Here is a 14,900-nt window from a genome sequence, read left to right on the forward strand (position 1 = left end):
CAAAATCCTTACGCTTGAGTCCATTGTTGCAGCCACTGTGTCAATCCGTCTGGTTGGGGGTCTTCTCTTTTTCACTGATCCTCTACTTTACTAAGCCTGGTGTCCTTCTCCAGGGACTGCTCACTCCTAATATGTCCAAAGTATGTGAGACATAGTCTCGCCATCCTTGCCACCAAGGCTGCTACTTCCATGGGTGTTGATTGTGGATCTGAGTAAAATGAAATCCTTGACTTCAATCTTTTCTCCATTTATCATGATGTTGCTTATTGGTTCAGTTGTAAGGATTTTTGTTTTCTTTATGATGAGGCACAATTCATGCTGAAGGTTGAGGTCTTCGATATTCATCAGTAAGTGCTTCAAGTCTCCTTCATGCTAGCAAGCAAGGTTGTGTCATCTGCAAATTGTGGGTTGTTAATAAGTCTTCATCAATCCTGATGCCCCATTCGTCTTCATATAGTCCAGCTTCTTATTTCATTTGCTCAGCATACAGATTGAATAAGAATGGTGAAAAGATACAACACTGATGCACACCTTTCCTGACTTTAAAACAAGCAATATCCCCTTGTTCTCTTCAAAGGACTGCCTCTTGATCTATGTACAGGTTCCTCATCAGCACAATTAAGTGTTCTGGAATTTTCATTCCTCAAAATGTTATCCGTGATTTGGTATGATCCACACAGGCAAATTCCTTTGCATAGTCAATAAAACCCAGGTAAATATCTTTCTGATATTCTCTGCTTTCAGCCAAGATCCATCTGACATCAGCAATAATGTGCCTGGTTCCATGTTCTCTTCTGACTCCCGCTTGAATTTCTGGCCGTTCTGTGTCAATGTACTGCTGCAGCCGCTTTTGAATGCTCTTCAGGAAAATTTTACTTGTGTGTGATGTTAATGATATTATTCAATAAGTTCCACATTCAGTTGGATCAGTTTTCTTTGGAATAGGCATAAATGTGGATCTATTCTAGTCACTTGGCCAGGTAACTGTCTTCCAGATTTCTTGGCATAGATGAATGAGCACTTCCAGCACTGCATCCATTTGTTGAAACATCTCAATTGGTATTCCCTCAATTCCCGGACCCTTGATTTTACCAATGCCTCCAGTGCAGCTTGGACCTCTTCCTCCAGTGCTATCTATTCCTGATCATATGCTACCTCCTGATACAGTTGAACATAGGCCAGTTCTTTTTGGTAGAGGGACTGTGCATTCTATCCATCTTCATTTGATGCTTCCTGCACTACTTACTATTTTCCCTGTAGAATCCTTCAATATTGCAACTCAAGGCTTGAAGTTTTTCTCCAGTCCTTTCAGCTTGAGAAATGCTGAGCATATTCTTCCTTTTTGGCTTTCTATGTCCAGCTCTTTGCGCATGTCATTATAATTCTTTACTTTGTCTTCTATAATCAACCTTTGAAGTCTTCTGTTCAGCTCTTTTACATCATCATTTCTTCCTTTCCCTTTAGCTACTCAACATTCAAGAGCAACTTTCAGACTCCCTTCTGACATCCATTTTGGTCTTTTATTTCTTTTCTGTCTTTTTAATGACTTTTTGCTTTCTTTAGGTATGATGTCCTTGATGTCATTCCACAACTAGTCTGATATTCGTTCATTAATGTTCAGCGAGACAAATCTATTCTTGAGATGGTCTCTAAATTCAGGTGGGATATACTCAAGGTCGTACTTTGGCTCTTGTGGACTTGTTCTAATTTTCTTCAGCTCCAACTTGAAATTGCATATCAGCAATTGATTGTCTGTTCCACAGTTGGCCCCTGGCCTTGTTCTGACTGATGATATTGAGCTTTTCCATTATCTCTTTCCACATATGTAGTTGATTTGATTCCTGTGTATTTCACGGGTGAGATCCAAGTGTATAGTTACTGTTTATGTTGTTGAAAAAAAGGAATTTACAATGAATAAGTCATTTGTCTTGAAAATTCTATCCCACTATCCCTGACATCATTTCTATCACCAAGGCCATATTTTCCAACTACCGATCCTTCTTCTTTGTTCCCAGCTTTCACATTCCAATCACCAGTATTTATCAATGCATGGTTGATCAATTTCAGCCTGCAGAAGATGGTGAAAATCTTTAACTTCTTCATCTTTGACCTTAGTGGTTTGTGGGTAAATTTGAAGAACAGTCATATTAACTGGTCTGGTAGGTGTATGGATATTATCCTATCACTGAGAACGTTGTATTTCAGGATAGATCTTGAAATGTTCTTTTTGACAATAAATGCAACACCATTCTTCTTCCAGTCGTCATTCCCAGCATAGTAGACCATATGATTGTTCAACTCAAAATATTGCCAATACTCGTCCATTTCAGCTCACTAATGCCTAGGATATCAATGTTTTTGTGTTCCATCTAATTTTTGACAATTTCTAACTTTTCTAGATCCATGCTTTGTACATTCCATGTTTGGATTATTACTGGATGTTTGCAGCTGTTTCTTCCCATTCTGAGTCATGCCACATCATCAAATGAAGGTCTAGAAGGCTTGACTCCATCTTTGTCATTAAGGTTGACTCTGCTTTGAGGAGGCAGCTCTTCCCCAGTTGTATTTTGAGTGATTTCCAACCTGAGGGACTCATTTTCAGGCACTGTATTAGACAATGTTCTGCTGCTATTCATAAGGTTTTCACTGGCTAATTCTTTTTGGAAGTAGACCACCAGGTTCTTCTTCCTAGTTTGTCTTACCCTGGAAGCTCAGCTGGAACCTGTCCACCATGCGTGACCCTGCTGGTATTTGAATACCGGTGGCATAACCTCCAGCATCACAGCAACATGGAGGCCCCCACAATACTATAGACTGACAAGCTCATGGTGGGGGGGGGAGGCAGGATTAGTGGCAGTTATGTTAATAAAATAGGACTCAATCCACAAGTTTAGATTGTATCTTGAGTCAATCTCTTTTGAGATATAAGAGAGGGAATAGAGCAAAGGGGAAGAGGACATCACACCACCAAGAATGAAGAATGAGGATTGGAGCACATCCTTTGGACCTGGGGTTCCTGTGCTAAGAAGCTGTTAGACCAGGAGGAGATTGATGCCAAGGGTCTTCCCCCAGAACAGGCAGAGAGAGAAAGCCTTACCCTGGAGCTGGTGCCCTGATTTCAGATTTCTTGTCTCTAGACTGTGAGTTAAAGAATTTCTGTTTACGAAAGCCATCCACTTGTGGTATTTCTGTAATAACAGCATTAGATAACTAAGACAGAAGCTAAATGCTTAACTACTGTGTCACCAGGATTCCTATAGAGATTTGGGTTTCCTAATCTTAGCTTGTAAAATACATGATTACCTCTATATTAAAATTTGAAAACGTCACCACTACTCATGATAAAAAAGTTTAATAAAGTGGAAATAGAAAGATACTTTAATTTGAAAAAAAGATATCCACCTAAAAAACTACCAGAAAAATCAAACTTAATTGGAAACATTAGATGAACATTCTATTTCATGGAGATAATTTAAGCCATCAAAAGAAAACTTCCAGACTCCCACAACTATATCTATCACACTATGAGCATCCATTCACTTATATGCTGCCTTTTAACTGCTACTGTAAATGAAGTATCTGGGACCCTTGCCAAAGCAAATCAGTCTTTCTATATTTTACACGTGACTTTATCTCCTCACGGCTTACACAGGACTTTTGTCTAAGAATCTCCTTTGTCTATTATTTCATCCATATTTCCCTCTCTACTGGATCAGTTACATCATGAAAGAAGCAATCTGTTACTTCTCTCATTGTTAAAAATATTTTTTTGACTCCTCATGGATAGATGTTGCTCCTTATTCCAAGACTCAGCTCTTGCATTTTGTAAGAGAATAGGCGTTTCTAACCCAGCATACACATTGTTATGTTCCTGAACAGAAAGGGAAGTGAAAACATCTTCACATAGAATCTCAGGAGTAGTCATACAAGAAGGAGATTAAAAAAAAAAAAAAATTCCCAATTGATTGGGACCTCGCAATGCTGCCAGTGCTTAAGTACTCCAAACCACGTAAAAGTGTCTTGGATAATCATGCTGACTGAAACTTTTCAAATCCTCGGGAGGCAACTGAGAGGCAGTTCTACAGGTTCATGTTCTCTCAGGGAAACTTCTTTAAATTCCAGTTGGAAATAAAGGAGAACACCTTTGCTTCTCTGTGTTTTGTTCCATGACACCAAATTAGGAAGAGCACTTGAGAAGCAATGGGGAATATTCTCTGCCTCGTGTGCCTGTGAGACTTTTTCTCTCTCTTAGATGTAGAAATAAGACTTGGAAATGGCATTCACATTTTATCCAGCCACTGAATGGACTTTTCTCAGTAAAAGAATAGGAGATTGCCATCGCCAGAATTTTCAAAAGGAACATGATATATGGTGAGATTTATAAAGCAAATTTTTGTATTTCAGAATTATTTAATCATTAATATAAATTAGCATCAATTAATGTAGACACAACTTGATTTTCTTTGTATAAAGAAGCTGCCTGAAGTAAAAGTGGACTCATGGATTTGAGAGCTACTAAAGGATTACAAAGGTAATTCAAAAGTTATATGCATTAAAAAAATTAGCATGCCTACACTGTGACCAAATAAAACAATTTCTATTTTTAAATTAATAAAAGAACGAGGGAAAGAGCTTATCAGTAAAAGCACTTGTCGGCCCTGTTCATGGTAAAGGGAGAATTAAGTGTTAAGTAAAAATGTTGACAAATCTTCTCTGTGTCTGTGGTCTGGGGTCTTGATCTCCTGTTGAATGTATTTATGTGTATTGTGTTATCTGATTCTATCAATAGGCATTCTTATTAGCTCACTTTTCAGAAGTGGAAACCAAGAATTTGAAGTAACTTGTTCCATGAGACATAACTAAATAGAAGAGCTTGGATTTGAATCCAAGCCTGTAAGAGTCTAAAGTTGATGTTCTTACTTATTTCACTTCATTGTCTCCCTTACATTTGTCCTAGGCTAAACTGACCACTGTTGGATCCTATATCTGTTGTAGAGTAATAACTTTCACTAAAGCCTTCTGCAACAGAGTTTTTTATTGTGACATCGGAAAACAAAAAAGGGAAATTGGCTGCAAGCACTCAGGCTACAAACAAACCAAAATCCAAAGAAGGATAATCAATGAGTGCTTTTTATACAATTTTGACAGGTGCTGATTCATTAAGAGTCAGGGTGTTTCAAACGGCTCTTCACAATCATTGGAATAAATTAAAAAAAAAAAAATTTTTTTTTTTTTTTTTAATTATTGCCTATGAGTAAATGACTTACAGACTATCATTGGTTAAAGGACAGACAAAGAACTAAGATCATGATTGGGAGGCATTTTCTTGTATCTCTTTTCTAACAATTTGGTCTGTTGGCTCAGGGGTCCTGGCTCTGTCATGTAATAATTGCTTTCTGTGGTGTGGGCTACCTGCGATATAGGGTAGATATCCAACTCCCTTCCTGGGGCAAATTGTTACTTACTTTCGTAAGCACTTCCTCAGTCCATTGAACAAGTTAGAACACTCAGCCCTACCCCTTTGATACAATTTCTTAGTGTTTAAAGTGCTATGGATCCTGAGAAACAAATTGGCCTGTTGTGGTTATGGCCTTCTGTGGTTAGGTTAACCCTTTATTCTGCTGATAATCTTTATATTTTAATATGTGGCTGTTGACAGACCCAATGACCCTTTTGGGTTTGTTTTATGTTTTTGTTTTCCGGATAACCACTTGGAGCTAGATATGGAGCTATCTGTGCTGGCACAATTTAGGATTGCCTAGGTCCCTGGGAACATAAGGAAAATGGCTGTTTAAAAGCAAACAGATGACATTAAACTGTAAATTTGTATATTCCTTAGTTTATTTGTCAATTCTAAGTGGCATTGAACAAAATCAATTTACTGATATAAGCCCCACAAGTATTTTATTCATCTCTTTAGCAAACATGTAATTCCATAAATGATTTGAGTGATAAATTTCTGTTATAGGTATAAAGGAGGACACGCTCATCCTTCAAAGCTGTGTCTACCTGTGGAAAATGAAGTCAGAAGTTGAAGTAATTATCTGGTTGAGTCATGGAAATGCTTTCTATGGGGAAAGCAGCTGGTTTACTGAGTGAGATAATAATAACCACAATCTGCAACACTTCTTTGCCGTAAGCAAGGCTTTCACATTTTCAGAATTAGCCCTCATCGTAGTCTTATGAGATGCTTAGGTAAGCAATGCATGAACTATTTTACAATAATGTTATATAATTGTGAAACAAATAAACCGTGAGGACTTGCACTTGGTCGTATTGAGTCACATTGTTTAAGTAATTGGTTAAGAATTAATAAAGTCTTAATTAATTAAAGAATTAATAAAGACCGGCTTATGTTGAATATGTTGTTTCTATTCTTTACTTCTATGGTTGTTGCCCTTTGCATAAGAATTTAATGTGTACGTGTGTATATACATAGTCGGGCCAATACCTTCTGGTTATAAATCATGTGGAGTTTCTTTTCCCCGAGGTGCCTAATTTAAACATGAACAAATGAGTCAGAAGGTTTTAACCTTGAGAGGTGTGTGGAGACTGTAGAAAGGCCATCCTCACTCTGAAGTTCTCCCAGAAAAGAAACATTCTCACCGCTTTCTTTGTGGATCCAGTGGAATGCATGTTGGCTGTGGAGACAGAAAATCCCAGATCTACCTTTTGTTAGTTTCTAGAACTCTCAAACCATAACTTAGCTAATAGTAAACTAGGGGTAATAAGACCTCACATGGACAGTATCCTAGACACTAGGCACTGAGCAATTTCTTTTTTCCTTGCATTATTTCACTCAGTCATCAGCAGAACACTTTGAAGTAGGTATTATTATTTTTGTCAGCTTCTGTTTACATTTTAAAATGATGACTAAAACAAAAGCAAAGACAACCCAAAACTTAATGCATCCTTATTTGTGTTAAGCATATAGTTAGGGAATGTTCCATTGGCCTTTATTTTTGATAAGAAATGAATTAATTCATCTTAAAGGCCCAGTTCAGCTCAGATTTTTAAAGAAACATTTGGGGAAGTAGGCATGATTTCCAATTGCCTGTTAAAATGCATGTTCTTTTATTTGTAGGTAAGGCAGTCTCCTGTAGAGAGATGGATTTCCCTTGCAAGTCATTCTGGTTCCCATCCCATGTCAATGGGAGGCATAACTAAAACATTATAGTCTTCCTTTCCTCAGAGCTTGGATGTACTTCAGAATCCTCCTCAACATTTCACTCTAGGTAGCTACTACTAACAAGTCAAAGCTGGCACCCACTTTAAAAACTATTTGTCATCCCTACCACACGTGAATGTTTTCATTCCCACATATTGAAAGTCTGACTGTTTAAAGAGTTTAACCTCAGTTCTGATTGATGGCTCAAGAAATTTCTAATTTTGTATTTTTAACAACAACAAAGCACTTAAAATAATTTTACTCATGGATTCACCAATACTTTAATGACTACACTAATATCATAAACTAGTTTGAGACAAATGTTTCTCAGCATTTCAGATTCTACATGGTCACTGTGGTAGCTTCCACCTTTTCCTCTGAAATATGCAAAACAAGAGCTTTGTAACTGAGTTCGTCCTCTTGGGTCTTTCATGGAACCCAAGTGTTCAAAAAATAGGATTTGTTGTATTTTTGTTCTGCTACATTGCAACTGTTGGGGCCAATTTGCTAGTTGTGGTGACCATCGTCAGCAGTCCGACACTCCTGAGATCCCCCATGTACTTCTTTCTGGCCTTCCTGTCCTTCCTGGATGCCTGCTATTCCTCTGCATTTGCCCCAAAGATGATTGTAGACTTCCTCTATGAGAGGAAAACCATCTCCTTCAAGGGCTGTATGACCCAGGTCTTTGCTGATCACTTCTTTGCTGGAGTGGAGGTGACTGTCCTGACCGCCATGGCCTATGACCGCTATGTGGCCATTTGCAAGCCATTGCACTACCTCTCTATCATGAACTGGAAGCTCTGTGGCATTCTGATGGGGGTAGCCTGGACAGGGGGCTTCTTGCATTCTGTGATACAACTTGTCTTTACTTTCCAGCTGCCCTTCTGTGGCCCCAATGTTATCGATCACTTCCTATGTGATTTGAACCCATTATTGAAGCTTGCCTGCACTGACACTCGCATCAGCGGCTTCTTGGTGGTTGCCAATAGTGGGTTTATCTGCATCATAATCTTCTCCTTGTTGCTTATCTCCTATTTTGTCATCTTGTTCTCGCTAAGAACTTATAACTCTGAAGGGCGGCGGAAAGCTGTCTCCACCTGTGGATCTCACATTGCTGTCGTGGTTTTATTTTTCGTCCCATGCATAATTATCTATGCCAGACCTCCATCTACTTTCTCCTTCGACAAGACGGTGGCCATAGTTTACACCTTCATAACTCCCTTGCTCAATCCTTTGATTTACACTTTCAGGAACAAGGAAGTGAAAAGTGCCATGAGGACATTATGGACCAGATTGGTGGTGGTTTCTGATGAAAAATAAAACATTAAACTTAAAAATTTAAATTTCAACACGAAAGAATTCAAAGTGGGCTTAACAAATTACTTTATTGGGGTGGGAACTTGTAGGTCAAAAAGTAATGTAATGCCACAGAAAAATACTGATGGGTAGGTCAGGAAATGCTATTACCACCCTCGGATCACTCATATCTTGGAGTTGGCAGCTCAGTATCTTTATAGGTAATTTAAGGAGAGTTGAATTTTATGTTTGTTTAGAATATAGTAAGGAAAAGAAATCACTAAAAAGAGGAATCATATTATCTACTAAACTTCTTGCAATGCACACCATACTTTGAAAAGCTCTAAGGAGAGTAGAAAAAAAAATCTTAGATATCAGCAATAAGAACTTCATGAAACTATTTTAACTGGAAAAAAAGTTCACTTTTAGGGTCCTTATCCTGGTTAAGCCGCTCTGGTGGCACAGTAGGCAACCCCTTAGCTGCTGACATAAAGTGTGGTGGTTCAAAGCCACCACCTACTCTACATCAGAAAGATGTGGCAGTCTGCTTTCCTTATAAATATCACAAGTCTAGAAACCTTCTGAGTCCAAACTCAGGGGTTGGCAATGGTTTTTGTTGTTGTTTGTTGCTGTTGTTGTTTTTTTAAGAATCATTGCTTCCTAGCTAAAAGAGATTCTCCAGCATCCAATGTAGTTAGGTGTGATCATGTGAACAAATTATGGTGAATAAAATGTAAATGAAAGTGGTATATTAAATGGTAAATCTGCAAATGTGGAATTGTGGTGGGAATTCAGGCAGCCGTCTTGGACTATGAGGAAGTGTGTTAAGGTTAGTGGAAAAGCAAGACTGAAGGATCCTAAAACCCTAATGTTGTAGAGTTGTAATAGCAGCCCCATACTACTTGGCTCAGACTTCCTATATGTAAGAGGTAAATAAATTTCCAACTTGTTTAAGTTACTGCTAAAAAATAAAGTAATATCAGAATCTACATCATCTATCACAGTTATGAGCTGTTCTGTTCATTAATGATGCAATATTCCAAGTTCATTTGTTCTGTTAAATTTCTTATAGTTCTATAGGATCTCCAAATTAGTTCACATTAAATAGCCTTTACCCATTAAACATGTTATTTAACAGCTCAATGTCTGACTTTTTTTTTTTTTTTTTTTGACACCCTGACATCTGAAACAAATCTTGGTCGTACTGTTTTGTTATGGAGACTTGTTGTTACTAATACCATCTGGTAAATTATATGATCACCTCTGTATTAGAATTTGAAAAATTCTCAACTGTTTATGATACTGAAGTTTAGTAAAGTAGGAATTGAAAGATACTTCAATTTGAAGAAAGTATCTGCTTAAAAAATTACAAGTATCAAACTTAATGGGAAGCACTGATGTACTTTCTCCCTATTTCAATGAAATAATTTAAATTATCAAAAGGGAAATTCCAGACTCCTACAGCTATATCTATCAGTCTGACAGCATCCATTCACTTATATGCTACCTTTTAAGTGCTACTGTAAGTGAAGTACTGTAACCCGTATCGAAGACAACCAGTCTCTCTTTACTTTTACATGGGAACTCATCTCACTGCTTTCACAAGGACTCTTGCCTAAGGATCTCTTCTGACTCTTATTTCTTCCATGTTTCCCTCTCTACTGGATCAGTTACATCATCAAAGAAGCAATCCATTACCTCGCGCATCGTTAAAAATATTTTCTTGACTCTGCCTCCTTTGTATCTAATATCCCATTTCATTCTCTCTCCTTGAAAGGAAAAATAAATGGGATCTCTAAAACGCCCAGCTCTGGGCAAGCAGAACCCTGTCCCTGCTTCCATGCTTTGGAGTGCCTGCTGCAAAATGTCCAAAATTCTCCAGTGCCTGTGAAGGGGAAGTCTGTAGTGCCTTCTGGGTAGAGCATCCCAACTTGGACATGACTCTATGGACCCCTGACTATTTCTACTTTTAACATTGCTCTTCCATACTCTTTCCCATCTGTGGAGTCAATCAGAATTCTCCAGGAGCTCTTATTCTGCCCCAGTCAAGTTATGATTGGTCCTGCAGCTGGGATCCCAGTTCCAGTTACATGGTCTGGCATGCAAATGGCTTCAGCAGGCTGGATCTTTGTTTACTGATTTTTTCCACAGGATTGCACTACTTTGGGTTACCAGAGTGGTGCTGACATGCTCAGTTCAGGGGACACAAGTTCAGTGCTCTGGGATAAAAATAGTCCCCTGCTGATCCTTGGCCTTGGGCCCTTTGTGTGGGCCCTTATCAAGCTCTCATCTGTCTATGCTATGACTGAGGGTGTTGAGAGTGGAGGAAGACATCCTTTACCCTGAGTGTCCATCTTCATGGTACCTAACAAGGTCACCCAGTCTTTCCACAGACTCCAGGGCCTGTATCAGGCAGCTCTCTGTGGATTTCTATCCTTGAATCACAAGGAATGTATTCATGTCAATCAGTTCTTCTGGTCGGGGCAAACCTCTAAAATTTTAATAAAAAGAAAGCAACCCTTGTTCTTTGTTCCCATAGGTGCTTGATGTGAAGGTGATTCTGGCCCTTAACTTTTCTGATGAATCTCTTCAATTTTACATCTTTTGTGGGCTAAAAATTACCCTAGAAGTAGGTGGAGTAAAATGTTTAGATACTGAATGGAATAACAAAGTGTTTGGTTTGGCCCCTTTCTGAAGCGGACTGATGGGGGATCTCCAGGTTTTCCCTCAAACTTCAATCACAATGCTACATTTCATTAAACTGATCTGTCATTCATTCTTTTCATATAACATATAAGAAGAGAAGAAAATATTAAACAAGCAAAACAACAAAGCCCAGTTACTGTCGAGTTGATTCTGACTCATGGGGACCCCATGTGTGTCAGAGGAAAGCTATGCCTCATAGGGCTTTCAAGTACTAATTTTTTGGAAGTAGATGGCCAGGACCATGTTCTGAGGAGGCTCGAGGTGGACATTAACATCCTCCCTTTTGGTTAACAGGTGTGTGCATTAACGATTTGTACCACCCAGGGACGGAAATCAGGCTTTTAGTTTTAAAGTCACGGAATATCAAGATCAGGTATGTAGAGAAAAAGATAACATTTGGATTAATCTACATAGTTCTGCATATTTGTATATGAAATATGTTATTCCTTAATAAGCACTCATTGCTACACCAGCCCAAGAACAGTACATACTATCCTCATGTATAGATGCTGTGCCTGATACCAGAACTGAGCTCTTGCATTTAGTAAGAACATAGGTGTTTCCATTCCAGCATACACATTGATATATTCCTGAACAGAAAGGGAAGTGAAAACATCTTCACATAGATTCTCAGGAGTAGTTATAAAAGAAGGAGATTAAAAAAAAAAAATTCGCAATTGATTTGGGACGTCGCAATTCTGCCAATGCTTATGTACTTCAAACCACGTAAAAGTGTCTTGGATAATTATGCCGACTGAAACTTTTCAAACCCCTGGGAGGCAACTGAGAGGCAGTTCTACAGGTTCATGTCCTCTCAGGGAAACCTCTTTAAATTCCATTTGGAAATAAAGGAGGAAACTTTTGCTTCTCTGTGTTTTGTTCCATGACACCAAATTGGAAACAGCGCTTGAGAAGCAGTGGGGAACATTCTCTGCCTCGTGTGCCTGTGATACTTACTCTCTCTCTTAGATGTAGAAATAAGACTTGGAAATGGCATTCACATTTTATCCAGCCACTGAACGGACTTCTCTCCATAAAGAATAGGAGTTGACAACAAAGAATTTTCAAAAAAACATGATATATGGTGAGATTTATAATTCACATTTTTGCATTTTCAGCATTATTTAATCATTAATATAAATTGGCATCAATTAATTTACAGACGACTTGATTTTCTTTGTATAAAGAAGCTGCCTGAAGTAGAAGTCGACTCGTGGGTTTGAGGGCTACTAAAGGATTACAAAGGTCATTCACCAGTGCTATGCATTAAAAAAATTGGCATACCTACACTATGACCAAATAAAATAATTTTCCTTTTTAAATTAATAAAAGAAAGAGTCAAAGAGTTTATGAGTAAAAACACTTGTCAGCCCTGCTGATGGTAAAGGGGGAATTAAGTGTAAGTACAAATGTTGTCATTTCTTCTTTGTGTCAGTGGTCTGGGGGCTTGATCTCCTGTTGAATGTATTTATGAGTATTGTGTTATCTGATTCTATCAATAGGCATTCTTATTAGCTCACTTTTCAGAGGTGGAAACCATGGATTTGAAGTAACTTGTTCCATGAGACATAACTAAATAGAAGAGCTTAGATATGAACCCAAGCCTGTATGAGTCTGGAGCTGATGTTCTTACTTATTTCACTTCATTGTCTCTCTTACTTTTGTCCTAGGCTAAACTGACCAGTGTTGAATCCTATATCTGTTGTAGAGTGATAACTTTCACTAAAGCCTTCTGTGACAGAGTTTTTTTATTGTGACATATCAGAAAACAAAAAAGGGAAATTGTCTGCAAGCACTCAGGCTACAAACAAACCAAAATCCAAAGAAGGACAATCAATAAGTGCTTTTTATACAATTTTGACAGGTGCGGATTCATTATGAGTAATAGTGTTTCAAGGGGCTCTTCACAGTCATTGGTATAATTGCCTACGAGAAAATTACTTAGAGACTATCTTTGGTTTAAGTTAATACAAAGAACTAAGATGATGATTGGATGACCTTTTCTTGTTTATCTTTTCTAACAGTTTGGTCTATTGGCTCAGGGGTCCAGGGGCTGTCATGTGATAATTGCTGTCTATGATGTGGGCTATGTGTGATATTGGGTAGATCTCTAACTCGTTCCCTGGGGTAAAATGTCACTTAGTTTTGGTAGGCACTTCCACAGTCCATTGAACAAGTTAGAGCACTCAGTCCTACCCCTTTGATACAGTTTCTTAGTGTTTGAAGCCCTATGTATCCTGAGAAATAAATTGGCTTGTTGTGGTTATAGCCTTCTGCGGTTAGGTTAACCCTTTATTCTATTGATAATCTTTATAATTTAAGATATGTTTGTTGACAGACCCAATGACCCTTTTGGGTTTGTTTTATGTTTTTATTTTGTTTGTTTCTGGGTAACAGCTTGCATCTGGATATGGAGTTAACAGTGCTGGCAGAATTTAGGATTGCCTAGGTCCATGGGGACGTAAGGAAAATGGCTGTTTAAAAGCAAACAGATGACATTAACCTGTAAAATTGTATATTCATTAGTTTTATTTGTCAATTCTAAGTGGCATTCAACAAAATCAGTTTATTGATATAAGCCCCACAAGTATTTTATTCATCTCTTTAGCAAACATATAATTATAGAAATGATTTGAGTGATAAATTTCTATTACAGGCACAAACAAGGATACTGTCATCTTTCAAAGCTGTGTCTACCTATGGAAAATGAAGTCAGAAGTTGAAATAATTATCTGATTGAGTCATGGAAATGCTTTCTATGGGGAAAGCAGCTGGTTTATTGAGTGAGATAATAATAACCACAGGTTGCAACAACAGTTCTTTGCCGTAAGCAACGCTTTCACATTCTCAGAATTGGCCCTCATCATAGTCTTGTGAGATGCTTAGGTAAGCAAAGTATGAACTATTTTACAATAATGTTATATAATCTTGAAATGATTATACCTTGAGGAGTTGAACTTGATCATGTTATGTCACATCATTTAAAGAATTGGTTAAGAATTAATAAAGTCTTCGGACTGGCTTATGTTGAATATGTTGCTTCTATTCTTCACTTCCATGGTCGTTGCCCTTTGTATATGTATTTGATATATACGTATATGGTAGGGCCATTACCTTCTGATTATAAATCATGTGGAGTTTCTTTTCACTGAGGTGTCTAATTTAAACATGAACAAATGAATCAGAAGGTTTTAACCTTGAGAGCTGTGTGGAGACTGTACAAAGGCCATCCTTGCTCTGAAGTTCTCCCAGAAAAGAAACGTTCTCACTACTCATTATTGATCCAGTGGAATGGACTTTGGCTTTGGAGCCAGAAAATCCCAGATATACCTTTTGTTAATTTTTCAACTTGACCTCCCAAATTAGGGTTATTAAAAAAATAAAATCTAACATGGACTGTATCCCAGAAACTAGGCACTGAGCAATTGCTTTCCTCGCGTTATTTCACTTAGTCATCAACAGAACATTTTAAAGTAGGTATTATTATTTTTGTCAGCTTCAGTTTTCATTTTAAAATGATGAATTAAAAAAACAACACTTAATATATACTCATTTTCTTTAAGCATATAGTTAGGCACTTTTTCCATTGGTCTTTATTTTTCATACGGAATGAAGGAATTCATCTTAAAGGCCCTGTTCAGCTCAAACTTTTAAAGAAACATTTGGGGGAGTAGTCATGATTTCCAAATGTCTCTTAAAATTCATGTTAGCTGTTCTTTTATTTGCAGGT

At 37.8% G+C, this 14,900-nt stretch overlaps 1 protein-coding gene across 1 annotated transcript; it reads left to right on the forward strand.

Moving 5' to 3' along the window:
- The first annotated feature begins 7,552 nt into the window (after positions 1-7,552).
- LOC100655048 (olfactory receptor 4C15-like) lies at positions 7,553-8,928 on the forward strand. Its single transcript, XM_064289164.1, has one exon. The coding sequence runs from the start codon at positions 7,553-7,555 to the stop codon at positions 8,486-8,488; it is 936 nt and encodes a 311-aa protein (XP_064145234.1). The 3' UTR covers positions 8,489-8,928.
- The last annotated feature ends 5,972 nt before the right edge of the window (positions 8,929-14,900 follow it).

The sequence above is a fragment of the Loxodonta africana genome, chromosome 7, assembly GCF_030014295.1.
Source record: "Loxodonta africana isolate mLoxAfr1 chromosome 7, mLoxAfr1.hap2, whole genome shotgun sequence".
NCBI classification, from domain to species: Eukaryota; Metazoa; Chordata; class Mammalia; order Proboscidea; family Elephantidae; genus Loxodonta; species Loxodonta africana.

Coding starts and splice junctions, on each gene's coding strand:
- LOC100655048 (XM_064289164.1), top strand. CDS start 7,553: ATGCAAAACAAGAGCTTTGTAACTGAGTTCGTCCTCTTGGGTCTTTCA.